At 42.9% G+C, this 13,034-nt stretch overlaps 1 protein-coding gene across 11 annotated transcripts in view; it reads right to left on the reverse strand.

Moving 5' to 3' along the window:
• The window catches only part of SNED1 (sushi, nidogen and EGF like domains 1), a 222,570-nt gene that overhangs the window by 32,052 nt on the left and 177,484 nt on the right, over positions 1-13,034 (reverse strand). For 8 of the 11 annotated variants that reach the window (XM_068280636.1, XM_068280643.1, XM_068280640.1 and 5 more), the window contains 7 exons: positions 11,842-11,961; positions 9,986-10,102; positions 7,528-7,644; positions 3,165-3,341; positions 2,968-3,081; positions 1,082-1,195; positions 8-121 (listed from right to left, as the gene is read on the reverse strand). In XM_068280636.1, coding sequence (XP_068136737.1) covers positions 8-121; positions 1,082-1,195; positions 2,968-3,081; positions 3,165-3,341; positions 7,528-7,644; positions 9,986-10,102; positions 11,842-11,961 — 873 coding nt within the window. The remainder of the gene's footprint in view (positions 1-7; positions 122-1,081; positions 1,196-2,967; positions 3,082-3,164; positions 3,342-7,527; positions 7,645-9,985; positions 10,103-11,841; positions 11,962-13,034) is intronic. The other 3 variants (XM_068280641.1, XM_068280638.1, XM_068280637.1) reach the window with 2 other exon arrangements.

Genomic DNA, 13,034 nt, shown 5'->3' on the forward strand with positions numbered 1-13,034 from the left:
CAGTCACCTGTCTGGCAGTGGTAGCCATAGAATCCTCTGGGACAAACACAAAGATAGGATCCAGCCAGATTCTCACAGAGGCCTCCGTTTTGGCATGGTGAGGAGTCACAGCCATCCAGCTCTAATGAAAACACAAGGGCTGTGTCAGGAAAACTGGATTCTTTATTTATGGACTTTGAGAGGTTACATGAAATTTTGCCTTTATGGTCCAGCCTAACATTTATTATAATTTGTGCACTTCCGATGGTCTAGTAGTATAAGGGTTTGGAAGCTTAGGTCATGTAAAACAGGGAGACAATCTACTTTATACCCCTATTCATAAATACCCCCAAGGCTAACAACCTCTCCTGGATCCTGAGGGTGCTGAAGACTAGGATGCCTGTTAGAAGTGGCCACCCATGCTTTGTAGGCTGTGCAGTAAACTTTAGGCTCCACTTTCATAGCAAAGCTTTAAGGGATCCAAGCAGCTGTTTTTCCCTGCAGTTTGTCCTGGTTTCTAATAGCTGTAAGAGCTGCCCCCCCTCCTTTTCCATCTGCCCTTATTTTCCAGGGGAAGGTGTGAATGTAATCAAGTGTGCCTTCTCTAAACTGTCTGAAGTACAGTGTACTATCTCCAAACCTCTCCTGCCGCCGCAAGCTTTTGTTTGCTTATTGCGACTGCTAATTACAGCAGTCCTTATCTGCCTGCTCTCTCTGCTGACCACACGCCGTGGAAGTAAAGCAATTAAAGCCTCTAACAAATATTTAATAAAAGAAGAGGTAGAATGGATTTTTTTGTAATAAGCCACATTGTTATCATGCATTTTTAATGTGCTATTGCAATTCCCTGGGGGCTAAAAAAGCTAATCAGTTCATTCCCGCAAGAAAGAAAATACTCAGAATAATTTTGACAGTACTTTTTTTTGCCTACTTTTTGGTACTTTCTCAATTGCAGAGTGCTGAAACGATGAAAAATGATCTCCTAGGAGAAAAAGTGAATTGCATCGGACCCACTGACTCTAATCACATAAACATCAGACTATTCCTTCCCAAATATTCCTTGACTATTTACTACAGGAAATATACTTATAGATGTTCTCACCAGTCTCACATTGTGTTCCAACATAGCCCTCTGCACAGGTACACAGGAAGCCACTGGGTAAATCCTGACAGCTTCCTCCATTTTTACACGGATCAGAGAGGCATTCATTCAGCTCTGCAAATCAAAACCTGCAGTTACTGTCTTCATTTGTACAAAGCCAAAAGTCCTCCCTCCCAAAAAGCTTGTGACCTAAAGTCCCGCAAACACACTTGTATGATCCACAGAGAAATGTGTAAGTGGCAGATGGTTAACCTAACCTCCCATGTATGGGCAAGAAACATCAGAACCTGCCAATATCCATACAAGTACAAAGAGATCCATAAAAGGCCCAAATGAGAGAGCCCTGACAAATACATAAAAATACCGTAATTAACATCTCCAATATATAAAATACTGCCAAGCCACCTTCCTGTATGAATGGCAGAAACTGTTACTCTCTTATACTAAACTGGCTACAATGTATCCTGATTATAATCATAATTTTGTAACATATTACCTCTGCTTTTGTAGTGTTTCCTCCCTCAGAAACAGTAAGTTTGGGAGCCACGCTGGATGGATGATTTAGGCGGCCATAGGCTGAATTATGGCTATAGTGGCACTTGAGTGCAGTAATTTGAAGTTCCAAGTGAAGAGCTGACACACCGAGTATCATTCTGGGTGCATGACAGATGATTAGACGAATCCCCATAAGTGCAACAAGTCCAAGTATTGCCAGCACACTAAACTTTGTTAAAGCACACTGTTATTGTGCCATGATCCACATGAACATCTAGAAATTGTTTCAGGGACCTCACAGGATCCCCCTGTATCAAGGTGATAAAAGGGTGACCCTGTGAGGCCGTCATAACAATTGTTGCAAGTTCATGTGGATAATGGCACAATAAGGAAGTGCTTTACCAAAGTTTGGTGTGCTGTCAATACTGGGGTGTGCTGCACTGTGTAACTAGCAATAAGCCCCCGAATTACAATAAAAAATTGTGTAATTCGGCATTAGCCGGAGGCCAAATTATGTAAACAAAGCTGGAAGGAAAATTTGGGAATAAGGATTCAAAACAGCAGTGTAATAAATGTTAGGAAGAAGAACAGTTAGCTCTCGGAGCACCATTATTCAGCTTCACCCTGCGCCCAAATTTCCCTGCAATGTTTTAACACCCCCCCCCTCCCTCATTATAAATTGTAACCTCTGCACCCCTTCTCATCCCTATGCAGATCTGATCAACACTTCACGGGTCCATTGGTCTCGTTACTGCTACGCACCCAACCGACCATGTCGGCCCATGATTTTCCACCATGCTCGATCGATATATATCGGTCAAAACTTTTATATCCGATTCAATAAAATTATTGAATTCGATAGTTGTTTAGGCTGCCAAATTCATAGATATATGGCCAGCTATAGACCTGCCCACAGAAAGTATGGATTAGTGTGGAGCAAGTCTGTTTTGAAGCAATGGGAGCAACATGATTACAATACCTTTAAAACAGTTTAAAATCAATGCAAGTACTATGGGCTTGATTCACAAAAGAGTGCTAACTGTTAGCACGGGCGTTTTCGCATGAATTTTCGCATTGTGCGCGATCGCGAATTTTTGCGCGAAACGATAATGGTTTTCGTGCGCAAACGCAAATTATTGCGTGAAATCGATATCGTTTTCGCACAAAAAAATCCGTTATCGTTTCGCGCGAAAATACGCCACCATGCACAATGCGAAAATTCGGGCAAAAACGGCCGTGCTAACAGTTAGCATTCTTTTGTGAATCAAGCCCTATATATTGCTTTTGATCAAAGCTTCATTTTTAACACATTTCAACCACATGTAACTATAAGTACACTTTAATGTGAGTTCAGCTACATTACAGTTTAATGACAATATAATTACCCTTACCTAATTCGCACTGTTTACCCATGTATCCTTCCTGGCATTCACAGAGGAAGTATGACACTCGGTCCTTGCATACTGCTCCATTCTGGCACGGCTGTGACTGACACTCATCAATTTCTGGGAGAGACAAGAAGATGTGTGACCTGCACTGGGCAACCAATCCCAGCCAGCCTCCGTAGTGTGGCATGGCAGACACTCACCCTCACACTGAGGAGCCTCGCTCCACAAGCCATCTCCTCTGCAGACGCGAGTGTTGTTGGAGGTGCTCAGCGTGTAGCCATCATTGCAGTAATACTCAGCTCTGCCTCCCGGAAATGTTGATGTCACAACCACCTTGGCGTACTTCACATGTTCTGGAGGCCCACAGTCCATCTCTGCTATAAAAGGATGATATTATGTGCAAATATGTCATTACTACATAAGCAATGGAATGTTGTTACATGTTACGGTATCTATTGAATTCAGTCTACAGCTGATATAACTGTATAATGCTGGCAAGCAATCTTCCTGGAAAATGTGGAAACACTATACATTCATGTGCAGGACTTCCCACAATTTCCACTTCTCTGTGTGATTGATTAAATCCTTACTCAGGGAACTATCTGCATGGAGTTTGTATGTTTTCATCATGTCAGTGTGGGTTTCCTCTGGCACTCCTGTTTTTCCCACATCCCGAAAACATACAGATACATTCATTGGTTTCCCCCTAAAAAAATTGGCCCTGGACTACAATACATACACTACACCAACCTTTCTCAGTCTTTTTACCCCGGAGGAACCCTTGAAATCATTTTTGGATTTCAAGGAGCCCCTGCATTAGTGGGGGTATTTAGCAAGAGGCATGGTCTTTAAAATTGGGTGTGGCTGTTTATAGCAACAGTCTTGTTGTTTAGCCCTCATTCCATGCTTCTTCCTTACAGTGTCCCTTATTATAGTAGTACATGCTAGTGTTTCTCATTTTAGCTCTCAGAATTATAGTGCTCCCCTACAACAGTATTCTTTATTATACTGTCACCCAATTCTAGTGCTTTTTATTATTGTGATCATTATTCTATCACCCAATTTAGTGCTGCTTTGTACAGTACCTTCTTTTGTACTGTGCTCTATTATACTTCCCCCGCCATTTGTGGTGTGCATAAAATGGGTGAAGGGGGCACAGAAGAACCGAAGAGCCACTTTGGAAACATTCTCAGCCCACCACTGTCACAGGAGGGCAAAATGCCAGGGAACCTCTGCAAAGCACTTAAGGAACCCTGGTTGAGAAAGCCTGCACTACACAATACATACATATGACTATAGTAGGGATTAGATTGTGAGCCCCTCTGAGGGACAGTTAAGTGACAAGACGAGATACTCTGTACAGCGCTGCAGAAGATGTAGGCGCTGCATAAATAATAATAACCAAAAATCTACACAAAGTAGAAAGTAAAATGTCATGCACTGTCCTCCATCCGCTACATTTTCACCAACGTTATTGCATTCATCGTACACCTAGAATAAAATATAGGAAGTGTAATGTGCTGTGTGTTACTATATTCTCAGTTTACTCCTAGTTGTGTACCAAGAGGAAGTTGTATAAGCCATATTTTGCATAAATTAAATCATGTATAAATCATTGTAATTACAAATCCCTGTGTTCTGTATACGCATTTGGACAAGTTATACGTAAGTGTTACAGGGAGATCTCAGTTTAGGCCGATGTCTGTTCCTCCTCATGCAGATCGATGTTGAGCCCTGGTTACAGGCCTCATATGCTTGCCAGCCCAGGTCACAGTGCAGAGCAGAGTGTACTGCCCAGCCCTGTAATGTCCTGCCAGTACAGATGCAAACCACAGGTCACTACTCAGTACAGTATAACACAAGAGCCTTCTGTAGTTCATCAGGTTCATTAAAATTTATTTAGCAAGTGCAAAACAATGACTTGGGAGAAGGACTGAATTCAATTAGAGGTATTTATAAAAAGCAGTTACCAGTGAATATGAGAGTACTGGCCACACATAGATATATTTGAATCTAGTCAACTTAAATAATCAATATGAAGCAATCACAGAAGACTCTTAAAGGGGCACTATGGCTAAATTCTTCTTTTTAAGTCCCTTTAACATAAATATTTGTATGTGCAGCATTGTTAATGGCATTTATTGTGGCTGTTCACATTTTTTTTTACTCTGGCACTACCCATTTATTGCCAAGGAGGCACGTCAGAAGATTTACCTTACTGACGCCAAATCAGCATAATCCATTGTGTGGTAGGAGGCATCTAACTGTTGTCTGTCTTGCCGTTTTTTCCTCCCCCCTCTGGTTCGCTCAGCGAGGATTATTGCAACTGTAACTGTAGTTACTGAGCTATGTGTACAGCTGCAGCCACCGTACAGCGCAGGACTGCGCCTTACCGCTCTATAGTTTCACGCTGCCTGCTGAGGACCCCTTCTTTGAAGCTGGCACAGCAACAGACACCTATTGTTGTCCGTTACTGTAGTAACCAGCTCTCGTCTTTTCAAGTGCGCACACAGCGGCGGCAGCTAGCAGACACGCGTGCTATTGCTGTGTCCTACTTTGTATCTCGTCCTGCGCTGTACGGTGGCTGCAGCTGAGCCTGTACACATAGCTCAGTAACTACAGTTACAGTTGGAATAATCCTCGCTGAGCGAACCAGAGGGGGGAGGAAAAAATGGCAAGACAGACAACAGTTAGATGCCTCCTACCACACAATGGATTATGCTGATTTGGCGTCAGTAAGGTAAATCTTCTGACGTGCTTCCTTGGCAATAAATGGGTAGTGCCAGAGTAAAAAAAAAAAAGTGAACAGCCACAATAAATGCCATTAACAATACAGCACATACAAATATTTATGTTAAAGGGACTTAAAAAGAAGAATTTAGCCATAGTGCCCCTTTAAGTTAAATATAATCATGGATCAGGTACATATCAACAGGCCCCAAGCAAAACTATCATAAGGTCCCATGCACCCCTCCCCACCATAAACACACACGCCTAGTGGCCAGTCATTCCGAATCCATCCCTCTATTCGTGGTGGCTAGTAATTCTGACTCCCCTTCCCCCTTGCACTGTAGCGCAGGGTACGCTGTAATACTTACCTGCTCCAGATCTACATCGGGTCTCCTCTTCCTCCTGGCATCCACTCTCTGTGCTGCCATCCTTCAGCTCCATCACGTGACATGCATCAGGAGTCAGAAGATGACAGCATAAAACGTACGACTGCCAGGATGATGAAGAGACCTGACTCAGCAGGAATCGGGTAAATAATACATTGTTCACAGTCATAAGGGCCGCAAAGGTTATTGTTACGCCACTATGTTAGATGTTTTATTCAACAGATCATTAAACAAAATATTTGAACCATACTAAATTCTACTAAAACTAGAGCACTACCAATCAATATTCTATAAAAATATTACAAAATATTAATCAGACATGCCCATTTTATTCAGTTCAGAACTGAAGGAGGGCTACAGGTAGGAGCAGCGAGTCATCTGTCTATAGCTTTATACTACAACAAATGGTACAGAGCTAGCAAATGCAACACTCCAATCAGCATTCAACTAGATTTCAAATTCAATCTGACCAATATCAAGTGATGCAAAGTAGTACAACAATCACCATTTTCTCACTGAATTTCAATGAATGAAATACTGATTGTACCTAAAAATGGGCATAAATCTTATAATGCATACCAAGCTAAAAGTGACTGTACAGTTTCTTTAATAATGTATTTGGTCAAATCTGTTGAGGATTGTTGTCTGCTCAGCGAGGGGAATAAACTTTAATTGTTAGCATGACCTTATTATTGAATACGTTATCTTCTTAAAGGACAACTGAAGTGAGAAGTCTATGGAGGCTGCCGTATGCATTTCCTTTTAAGCAATACCAGTTGTCTGGCTATCCTGCTGGTCTATTTAGCTGCAGTAGTGTATGAATCATGCCAGAAACAAGCATGCAGCTAATCTTGTCAGATCTGACAATAATGTCAGAAACACCTGATCTGCTGCATGCTTGTTCAGGGTCTATGGCTGACAGTATAAGAGGCAGAAGATCAACAGGACAGCCAAGCAACTAGTATTTCTTAAAAGGAACTACATATGACAGCCTCCATATCCCTCTTACTTCAGTTGTCCTTTAAAGTGAACCCGAGGTGAGAGTGATATGGAGGCTGCCATATTTATTTCCTTTTAAACAATACCGGTTGCCTGGCAGTCCTGCTGATCTATTGGGCTGCAGTAGTGGCTGAATCACACCAGAAACAAGCATGCAGATAATCTTGTCAGTTCTGACAATATTGTCAGAAATCCCGACCTGCTGCATGCTTGTTCAGGGTCTATGGTTGAAAGTATTAGAGGCAGCGGACCTGCAGGGCAGCCAGGCCACTGGTATTGCTTAAAAGGAAATAAATACGGCAGCCTCCATATTATTCTCACCTAGGGTTCCCTTTAAGCAGACAAACTGTTAGTAGATAAGCATATGTGGCTTCTCAGTGCCAATCAGTGATGAAGTTGAAATTGGGGTGTCAACCATACAAAGTGTTCATTGAGGGGTTGCCTTTACCCTTCTCGCAGTGCCGTCCAGAGAAGTGGGGTGGGCAATCACACTTGTATTTGCCGAGATAATGGAAACACGTGCCGCCATTATGACATGGACCTGACGAGCAAGGTCCTCGCATCCCTAGAAGAAAAAAACATCACGAGTCTCTTTGACATGAGCTTTATGCTACAATTTATACTGTGATTTGGGAAATTAGACAATTCAGTTTAATACAGCTATACTATAAAGCAAACAATTTTGAGCAAAAGTGATAATCTATTGAAACATGCACAAAGCAGCAGTGAAATCAGCAGTACTGATGGCAGGTAGCTATGGTAACGTGCAGCACACTCACGGTGTACTTCACGTCACCATATGGAAAAAGCGTTTCACATCGGTACCCTCCTTTCTGTCATCATGATGTGTTTTGAGCCTTTAGGGAAAAACGGAACACAAACAACGCTACAAGCTACACGCAGCGTCTTGGAAAATATGATCGACCATCCCTGGCAATTAACAATAAAACACAATTGCTGGTAATCCACGCCAGACGTCGATGTGAACACTTCCATCTATCTCAATGCGGGACACGATTGATCCCTGAGCTTAACAACGTGGATGGGTACCGGCAGCTGTCCGTCTGAAATGGCCCCAACTATATCAGCAGCAAAGCAATTGTATTTCTTCTCTCTTACAGTGCCCCACTTCTTTAACATCCGAACATCTGTTCAGTACAGGTGACCCCCAAAACTATAATTCCCAAATTACAAATAGCTTTACTATACAATCCAGTCTTTTTTTAGACCCCACTTTATCCTCATTTGTAACTTTTTTCAGTTTTTAACTATACAAACACTATCCTCTCTAACCTCATTTCTCACATATCTCACATATCCTTTATGATACCCGCTTTATCATACTTCTCCTTACAGCTTAGCTCTGTCTATTTACACTTTCTTTTCTTTGTTCAACCACGCTGTTATGATTCCAGTATGTAAAGACCCATTTTTGCACTCGCTGGCTCCAGCTACTGTAGTACAACCAATGTACTGGCCTATACTCGCTAATGTAACCATTATTTTACTAATTGCCAAATTTAATCTGTCTAATCTGGCCATTCAATTCCATATACTGTATGCCTTTCTAAGCATTCAAGGCTCTACTTCATTTTGGCTTTCCTCTTATCTCAGTGGAAGAGCTTTTAGAATTGCCATACAAAAATGTCCTCACCTAAGGTCTTAAGGTGCGTACACACCTCTAGACTTATGCTGCCCACCGGGGATCCTGATCCCATCGGGCGAAACCGCTGGCCGGCCTGTACAGATGCATGTCAGCTGTTCAGCTGACAATGTGTTCTGTTGCTATGCAGGGGGCTGGAAGAACGCCAGAGCAGCACGGGTGTGACAGAGTGGCGGTGCAGACAATGTGATCGGCCATCGCAGGGTGAGTTGATCCACTGGGTGGATCACCTGCAAGTTGGTAGGTTGGGTGCCTGTGGCCGCTGCACACGCAAGAGAAGTGTGCTCTCTACGTATCTCTCCAGCAGCCGCCGTAGAGATACGGAGAGAGCGCATTTCTCTTGCGCAGACTGGCAGAACTTACAGGACCCAGTATCGGAGCTGGAGAAGGCTGAGAACGGCGGCGTGGGAGCGATCCGTGCGCATGGGGTTGGAGGAAGCCTCAGGTATGTATAAAACTTTTATCTTCTAGCGGCTCTGGTTTCCTTTAAGGTGCATATAACACTTTGACGGATGTCGCCCTTCGGGGATCTGGACCTGATCCTTCTGGGCAACATCGCTGAGCTAGGCTGCACACCCTTGTGTCTGCTGTGTAGCTGACGACACACTGTGTTGCTCATGCTCGGGGAGGGGGGGGGGGGGGGGGGAAGGGGGACAACAAGCAGCACGTGCTAATCATCACAAGACGGGCAAGAGTACAGCATGATCAATGGGATCGCCGTTGCTGAGGGTGAGCAAATCCACTGAGTGGATTGCTTGCGGTTTGAGGGCTGCCGTACACAAATTACTGCATTTACTACTTGTGATTGTCAAACAAAGAATCACGCTTTATTACATAAGAATAAAGAATTAAGACCAGAAAAACTGCCCTGCATAGGGAGCAATAAGCAATAGTACCAGTACTAACAACAGGGGAGTAACACACATACTAAAACCCGCATTACCAGGGGAACATGACCGTCCCTATGGTAACATGTGTAACCATAGCAATACACACGTTACCCCAATAATGCAGGTTGCAGTAATACTATAACATTCACTACTCCCCTGCGCATGGCAGTTTTACTGCACCTACATGAATATTAAAGCGACATTAATGGAGTTCAGAAGCTTCAAGTGGAATGTGGGATGACATGTTCAAGAGACTTTAGAGGTCTGTGGGTGATGCAATCCAGTAGTATTCTCTTGTAATGAAAACTATTTGGTGGGACTTGTTCCTTCAGTCTGATATGATCCATTCTCACCTGTTTCACAGTGTTTGCCAGTAAACGGGTAAGGACACACGCAGTAGTACTCTTCATTAACCTCTTTACACGTTCCTCCATTCCGGCATGGAAACAGACTGCACAGAGCCGGCTTTACTGAGAGAGAAGGAAGAAAATGAGAAAGAAGCAGGTTACACTTAGCCCTAAGGTATAGTCTGCTACACTCCAGGCACTGCGGAGATAAATGCTGCACAGCAACACAACACATACAGTTCAGATGTAACCTAAACCTGTACAGTGCTTATTTTTCAGGGATAAGAACCTTAGATTTAATTGCCACATAACTGAAACACACTGTCCACCTGACCCAAACACGTCGGTAGCGTGGCCAGAGCACGTTTGCACACAAAGCGCTATCCCACCAGCTGTGCCAACATGTGAGGTGAAATCTCTCCAGGAGCGGTAAGAGCACTCTGTGCCCAGCTGCCCGGCAAGCAAACTTGTGCCTCGCAATACTTGTGTCAGCATGCTGAGCAGGAGGCTGATGCTGCTATGTGATCCATGCACCAATTCAGGGATGGTCTGTTGTGCAGGTTGAGGGCCATGTGGCCACACGCTGGATAATTTGGCATTAGGGGATCCGCGATTAGGCACTAGCACCTGTGGGCTTGGTGGCCGGAATCACATGCTGTGTGTACACGCTTTATTTTTTGTACAATTTTATTGATGTTAAATATTAAAAGCCATGTTTACACTTTGCAAAGGCACTTGTTGTTGTGACTACTGGATAAAATTACAATCTACTGAAGTAACCTGATCTCATTGCCTATTAAAAACTTAGTCCAGTTTTGTTGGATCACTGAAAGATCACAGATCTAATCTTCTTCATCCTTATTATATCAACCTATGTGTGCCTTTAGAAGATTTGAAGACGATGTAACATACGGTTTTAGTAGCAGTGAAAACTTTTTCTTATGAATTAGTGAGCTGTTTGGGCTTTCATGCTTTCTTCTTCAATTTTATGCATATATCAATGTACAGAGGCGCCAACAGAATAAAATGCAATAAACATGCAATAAAAAGTTTAAAATAATCAGGTGGTGGTGGTGGACCGACCGACCTAAAACCGACTCAATGCCGTTGATTAAAAATTAAAAACGATTTATTCACATACTCCAAGATACACTGCAACGCGTTTCACGGGCAAGGTCCCGCTTCCTCAGGCATTAAACAACAGGAGTATCACACTACAAATGACAGAGATAAAACTAAAAACCTCATCAGAAAGCTGTGTATGTATATGTGTGATATTTCTGATAAGGTCTTTATTTTTATCTCTGTCATTTGTAGTGTGATACTCCTGTTGTTTAATGCCTGAGGAAGCGGGACCTTGCCCGTGAAACGCGTTGCAGTGTATCTTGGAGTATGTGAATAAATCGTTTTTGAATTTAATCAACGGCATTGAGTCGGTTTTAGGTCGGTTGGTCCACCACCACCACCTCATTATTTTAAACTTTTTATTGCATGTTTATTGCATTTTATTCTGTTGGCGCCTCTGTACATTGATATATCCAGTTTTCCACCCTTGGTGGAAGGGTGATACACCCTCCTTTTCTTCTATCACAGAGAGCGACATCTTAATCCTGAGTGGGGACAGGTCTAATCTCCCCACCTGCCTTCACAGTGGTTGCCTGAGCGGTAACGCGTGTTTGTAAGTATAATACTTACTTCTCATTTATTCCGTGGTCAAAACTTACTACACCATATCGGGCTCTCGGTTTTGTCTTTTTATCAATTTTATGCATGTTTGTTAGTTTTGTGGTGCAGGAGTTATTCTAGACGTTTATATTTGCAGGTCAATCCACTTAAACTAAAGGCACAGTGGTCCTTCTCACCTTTTTCACACAGTTTCCCATAGAAGCCTTGAGGACACAGACAGGAGTACATCTCTTCCTGAGTTTCACATCTTCCTCCGTTCAAGCAGGGGTCAGAGTCACAGGGAGACGGCATTGCTGCTGTGGACAGTGCAAGGCAATAACTTAATTGGTGCAAGTACTAATGTAATGTATAAGTAACCATTTACTCGTCATTATCTATACATCTAAAGAAAGATCAACGCAGAACCAGGATGATGGTGGCACAAAGCCCAGCACAAATTCCCTCTTGGCAGATATAGTAAATCAAACAGACAAAAAAGTGACAGCTCTCAAGGATGCACCTGAATTGCAAGCCTACAGAGGCGACGCAGAGCCCCTCTGGAACTAAATACATGCCTTGAATACAAAACAGATGCAAGTTATGTGCTAATTCTAATCTAAATTTATTTATTTTTGAAAGTGGATGTGAAGCAGTGAATGCAACTAGCCAAAAGTATACTTACATTCAATTTGCACAGTGGGAGACATGGCTGCGCTTTCAAACAAAACTTATACCTGATTGATTTATCTGCATTGATGTGCAGAGCTCCAATAACTGGACTACATTACACAACTAGCACTCACTTCAGGCAAAGGGGGGTGTTAGCTTCAGTGATAATGTGTGCACAACTTATGACCTAATAGACTTCCCCACGGCGATGACGTACCCCTGAGTAATAAAAACTTGTAGTATACTGTAACATGATATACACAAACATCACTTCCTGGTTAGCGGCCATGTTTTTTGTTTGTAAACACTGCCTAAAACTGGCGATTAAAAGCCAGGATTGGGTCGGGAAGCAGCAGAAACAGCAAAGAGGGATCCAGGAGATCCCAGTGACTCAATTGGTATGTTTTTATTGTACAAATCGGACAGTGCAGATTCTCTTTAAGGGCCATTTCTGAATAAACTGGTGCCCTAGGTAAGACACCCTCTGTATCCCCATTCTTATTCTTATACTTAGATTGGGGCATTCTGGATGGAAGAAATGCATCATAAGCTGGTGCATCTGCCTGCAGTAATTACATAGATGCTGGCATGTTATATACAAAATTCCAGCTTACCCCAGCTGTTACACTACAGCAAGACAGAGGCAGAAGGGTGCCTGAATAGAAGGCAAAACTTAGATGACTGAGTGCTCCTGCTGTCATGCTCAAGCTGTCACATGTAG

This window comes from Hyperolius riggenbachi, chromosome 4 (assembly GCF_040937935.1).
Source record: "Hyperolius riggenbachi isolate aHypRig1 chromosome 4, aHypRig1.pri, whole genome shotgun sequence".
Taxonomy (NCBI): Eukaryota; Metazoa; Chordata; class Amphibia; order Anura; family Hyperoliidae; genus Hyperolius; species Hyperolius riggenbachi.